Consider the following 5,928-nt stretch of genomic DNA (forward strand, 5'->3'; position numbering starts at 1 on the left):
ATAGTATATAACGTATAAAATTTTGTATATCTTATACAATTTTTTAGTATTAAGATTATTGTAATTTAATCATGTATATTAGCTGAAAGGCTTGTCCTATATCATTGTATCATGATCTACAGGATTAATAAAAGAATGAATGAATGAATGAATGAATCGCAAGCGGTACTCGACAGCATTAAAGAAATGACCTCCACGGTGCTTTTGAAGCGTCGAGAAACCGATGGGATCGCTGTATATGTTCCCAAGGAGACTATTTTGAAGGAGATGGCAGCCAAAATTGAGTAACTTAAGCCAGCATTTATTTTCTTACCTAGTACGGGAACTTTCCGATAAACCTCGTATTATCCAAATAATCTTTAAGCTTGCTATGCCGTAGAAAGTCGCCCGTCCTGAACAATTGAAACAAAACATTTTGCTGTTAATACATGGTAGACTAAATATCCGAAATTCAAGGTCTTCTTTGCAAGCAAATTACATATATAATGCTTTGAAGGCGGTGGAAACGCTGTTTGATCGTCTTATGCGCCTGTTTTCAACGTCTACTGATAGAGGGCAATGAACATGGACGTGAGGTAAAAAAATAAATAAATAAATGAAAAGTTGGGGCAATCTGTGATCCCAAGTCATTTTATTTCGCAAAATATCAGGTGAAAATTAAAAATGTATCCGCTTTTATTTATATGATCAGAATTGGATGACAAGATTGTTAGAATTATTTTGCGTTATGTTTGCCCTGTAGTTCGTTGTTGTGGAAAGTATGGTTTGGCATCAGCTGCTGCTATATTTGTCAAATTTTGCATACATATTTCATTAGAAATGATACGTATATGGAAAATTATTAAGCATAATGATTACAGTAGTGATAAGTAATTTATAAATTGGTACGTGAAATAACTAAGTGTGCATTATTTATGTATTGAATTATATTGACACTATCTCATTTACAATTGGGTTATTGGACCCAGTAAATAAACTTAAGAATAAACTAATTATTGTAAGAAATGGTTATTATTATTATTATTATTATTATTATTATTATTATGGAGCAGTTGTGCTTGTAATGTTATAGACCTGCTATGCGGCCCTGTTCCAAAAGAAAGTTGTGGTGAAAGGACTTCTAAAAGTCTTGGCAGGTAATATATCTAAGAATTATAGTCTGGGTGGTGTTGTGAGCAGTAACTTTAAAGTTATGAACATATATGTGGTACATTTGCTTTATAAGATTTACTGAATTAAAGAATTATGTTCTATTATTGAGGCTGGAGTCGTGGAAGATGGAAGGCCATGAGGAGCCTCGAAGCAGTAATAATGGTGAAAAGCTGTCATGGTCTGAACTGAGGAATGTGGTTTGTGATTTACGTCGGCAGTTATCTGGTTTATCAACAATGGTGCCAGGTTCTGTGTCATTCCGGACATTACCTGATGGAAGGACACGCATTTATTTTTTAAGCACACCAGCAAATGGGTGGGAAATGACATTACTTTATGCAGATGTAATGAATGGTGCCCATCACACAGGATCACATCGCTTACAGTGGGTACCTGTTATAGAAGCAAACTTCCAGAGTCTCTCAAGTGTGAGCAGGTATGTGTAGTGTACAGACTATTTAATCAAATAACAGTATCTTGTATTTTATGGATCTGTGTGTCATTTGACAAGAGACCAGCATTTCAAACTGATTCCTGCTTTGTATTTGGGAGATCCCATGAAAAACTTTATATTCTAATTTTGTTTTCTGCGATTTTCTTTATTCCAAATAGACATACTATTTCCAGTATATCTCTCACAGGATTCCTGTTAGACATTACATAGTTTGTGCAGTCAATATAGTATCTTTTTAAACAAGCAAAAAATAATGCATCCTTTCAGGATGGACATATTTGGTGGCCTGTCATTTTTACTGTGATGCTTTGGCAGATGGTGGAGGTTTGATGATAAATCCTACAGTGCTTCCTTACTAGTAGAAGTAGATCAGATCTGGAAGAAAAATTACAAACATTCTCTGAAAAAGGATAGGATTTTGTGTTATTCTTGCCTACAGTATGTCAACAACAGTATGGAAAAAATAAATATGATTGATTTATGTTGTCATCGTCTTGTATGTGTCTGTACAGGCTGCAACAGAAATACCTGATGGTTTTTTTAGATGTAATTCCCAACTTTCCTTCTTCACAGTTCTTTCTTACTAACACCCATTGTGTAGATTGCTCTTTAGTGTTTACTTGAGATGGAGCAGTGGTCTGTTCAACACCTCATTGTGGCTGTGGGACTGTGTATCAGAGCAGAGTCTATTACAGCTACACAGCTTGGTTTCTGACTTCAGTTTCGAGCATAGGAAGCGCTTGGCTGCAATACTCTGCCATCATGGGTATCAAAATGGTATCAGAAAGGATTAGTGAAAGACAGTAAACCTCAAGGATGTCCACATTCAATGTGTAGACCTGATGATGCGGAGAAAGTAAGAGAAGCCACATTGCAAAGTCCCTGTAGGTCAGCTCGTCAGCAAGCCGTCACACTAGGTTTGAAAAACAGTAGCATTGGGTGAATTCTGCACAAAGATTTACAGTGAACAGGAGGACACAGTGAACCAACTTCAGTTTCGCAATCAATCCTTAGGCCTGAACAATCGCAACATTGTGAACTTGTTACTGATGTCAGATGAGGTCCACTTCCACATGTCAGGTTCTATGAATAAACAGAATTGTCGGTTTTGGGCTTCAGACAACCTGCATGAACTTAACCAACACCCTCTATGTAAGTCAAAAGTGACAGTGTGGTGTACAGTTTCTTCTGGTGGCATTATTGGTCCATATTTCTCTGAGGGAAAGCAGGGACAAACTGTAACAGTCGATGCTGGAAACATTCCTGTGAAATGAGTTAAATCGCCATCAGTTTAATTCACTGTGGTTTCAACAAGATGGAGCAACCTCTCACTCAGCACAAATTTCTGTGGTAATTCTTGGAGGTGTCTCCAGGCACACACATTTCTTGTTTCGGGGACATCAACTGGCATGCCCTTTCAATTGAGCTTTTAACATCATATAACTTTATTTGGGGCTACATCAAAAGCAAGATGCAGGAGACACGTCCTGCCGATTTTGTTGACTTGAGACAGCAAATTTGGGAGTGCATTCACATAGTGCCTAGTGAAATCCTAGAACATGTTATGGCACCCATGCTGTCTCAACTGCAGGAATGTGTTTAACAACAAGAAAATCACCTTGAACGTGTTGTATTCAAACATTAATACTTAAAAGAAATGCTCGATGGAAATGGAAATGTATCTGCCTGTGTTAATAAATTTTTCCACTTTGCTTTGTAAAGTTATTTCATTTCAAAAACTGTCATTTGTTTCTGGCCATTCTGTATATCCGCCTGTCACCATCACTGCCAATTAACTGTTAAACATATACAAGGATCTTCATGAAACTTGTTAACAACGTCATGTTGCAAGAGGCCACATCACTTTTCCATATTTCTTCTTATTAATAATACCATTGTGGTATCCCTGTGAAGTTGTTTGGTAGGACCCATTCTGCTGTCAGTTCTAGGGCACCAGAACTGATTCCTGACATTTTGTGAAAATATATAATATCTGTTGATTTTTTGTAACATGTGAAACAATGACAGTAGTTTTGCTGAATCATCCTCTAGCCTTTGGTTTGATAGCAGTAACTAATGATTCATTGCAGTTGGGCATGCAACATTTTGCAGAGGTGTAGATCATAAGTGTGCCACCGAGTTCTGTATGAACATTCTATTATACATTAATAACTGCAAATGGAGTGATGTGAAACTTCAAGCTTGTGTTGGAAAAATTTAATGTATTTTGAATCCATACTAATAGAAATTATCTACATAAATGGTTCACTAAATTGTATAATTATTTATTTGTAATTCTTTACTACCTTGCCATATGCAATGAAACATGTAATGGAAAATTAATGTTCTGACGCTTTACCATAATTTTTTTGCTGTTAATCAGATTTGTTCATTTGTATTCCTGACAGCACCTTCTCACGTGAAGAGCAGCTACTTTCGGAGCGTAGGAGGTTAGCAACATGGGGAATCACTTCATATGAACTCCACCAAGAGTCAGGAAAACTTGTCTTTCCAGCAGCTGGCAGTTTGTTCCAGTGTCTTGACACTGGATTTGTGGTGAGAAGTCTGACAGAATTAAAGAAATATTTATAGAGCAATTTGTTAGTATTGGGTAAGGTATGGAGGTAGTTCAGTAAGTTTCCTCTGAATGACAGTCATTTCATCGCATTTCTAGATCTAGAATTTGTTTCATTTTGAGTATCTTTTGCACTTGTATGTTGTCCCTGTTTCATTTATGAATCTCAGTGGTAAACCTTTGTTTTGTTGCCATTTTTTCAGTATGTTGTTTAATGTCAGTGTCGGTATCAAGTCTTTATAGTGTCAGTGAGTGTCAGTGATAGAATGATTCAATGAATATGGAGCATTTGGCAGAATGAGACTTGGCACAGGAAACTGAAGTACTCGGAGAAAACCTGCCCCAGTGCCGTATTGTCCACCATAAATCTCAGATGACCTGACCTGTGATCAAACCTGGGCTGCTGCAGTGAGAAGCCAGCAGCAAACCAACTGAGCTATGCCAGTTAGTGCTCTACACAAGCATCACATAGTGTTCATAAACCTCCAGAATTTTGTAAGATTTGAGGCTCTCACGGTGGTAGAAGGAAAAATATAAGAAATCCGCAAGCGAAGAGACCGTGAGAACCGGTAAAAGCAGACTGCAGCATTCAAATCAGTGTTGAGTTACATTAATTCTAGGTGCCAAATGAAAGTGAAATTACATACAAGTAGTCTTTCATGAAAGAAACTGTTCCTAGTTCATGACTTGAAACTGAGACTTTGATGTGACAGCCTTTCACTTTGTCACAAATGCCCTTATCAGTAGTGTGAGTTGAGTGCTCAGATCTGTGTGTCAGCTCTTGACTTTCTCCCTGATTTTAAGTGCTTGTTCCAAAACTTTATTTGGTTGTAAGTAGGTGAAGATTCCTTGTAGATGTAATATTGAATCTCCTTGGAAGTTTTTTGTACTTTTGTGTGAAATTTAGTCGCTGCTTGGTGTCCAGGTTTTACTAAATATATACAGTCACGTAGAACGCTTTAAACATATATTGTCTTTCTGAACGTACTTCATCCACTTAACTCACAATGAATTGGTGTACCCTGGACTCAAGATAGAGAACAGTGGCAGGCTCATATATACATGAAATTGAACCTTTTTTTCTATAAAAGGCAAGAAATCTCTTGACTGCTTTAGTGACAGCTTCTCAAAAAGTGAGCTCCATGGTGTAAGTTTTGTAATATACAGATACACAGTAATAAATAATGTCTTCAGCTATGCAACACAAGAATCAAAAGCACTGTAATTGTAGTTTGTAGTTTATTGAATGATGCTGTTAGTAACTCAGACTGTATAGTGTCAAATGACCAGATGATAGTTGTTAATGAATTGGAGAGGATATAGAGGAAAGCAGTTGTGGCCTAATTTAAGGCACTGTCTTGACATACCTTGAGAAACTGAGAAAAAACATGAAAAACCTTTGTCAGGTTATTGTCTTGGCTGAGATTCGAACCAAGCACTTCCTGAATACAAGTCAGAGTTATCTTGCTAACTAAGAATCAGCAAAATATATAAGAGATTCCTCTGTTAACGACTAACTTTCATATTTTGTCATGTCAAAATGTGTATAATAATCTTTTAAGTAAAATGTTAAAAGGTTCACAATGTGGGAACTGCCCACATTCAAGCAGGTGTGACAACACAAGCTTCATTGCTTAGCAACGACGAGTAAACAGCTGTTGCTAGGCAATGCCTACAACAATACGGACAGTGATGTGTTTTCTGTATGTCCGACTCTAGGTTACATAAGAAGATACATTGAGTGGAA

At 37.0% G+C, this 5,928-nt stretch overlaps 1 protein-coding gene across 4 annotated transcripts in view; it reads left to right on the forward strand.

Annotated features, from left to right (window-relative positions):
* Positions 1-531: 531 nt before the first annotated feature.
* Positions 532-5,928, forward strand: part of LOC111869858 (dipeptidyl peptidase 9) — a 26,163-nt gene continuing 20,766 nt past the window's right edge. For 2 of the 4 annotated variants that reach the window (XM_023861691.2, XM_023861694.2), the window contains exons 1-4: positions 532-575; positions 1,073-1,136; positions 1,262-1,588; positions 4,015-4,162. In XM_023861691.2, coding sequence (XP_023717459.1) covers positions 1,278-1,588; positions 4,015-4,162 — 459 coding nt within the window. In that variant the 5' untranslated portion in view covers positions 532-575; positions 1,073-1,136; positions 1,262-1,277. The other 2 variants (XM_023861692.2, XM_023861693.2) reach the window with 2 other exon arrangements.

Source organism: Cryptotermes secundus, unplaced genomic scaffold (genome assembly GCF_002891405.2).
Source record: "Cryptotermes secundus unplaced genomic scaffold, Csec_1.0 scaffold286, whole genome shotgun sequence".
Lineage (NCBI taxonomy): Eukaryota > Metazoa > Arthropoda > Insecta > Blattodea > Kalotermitidae > Cryptotermes > Cryptotermes secundus.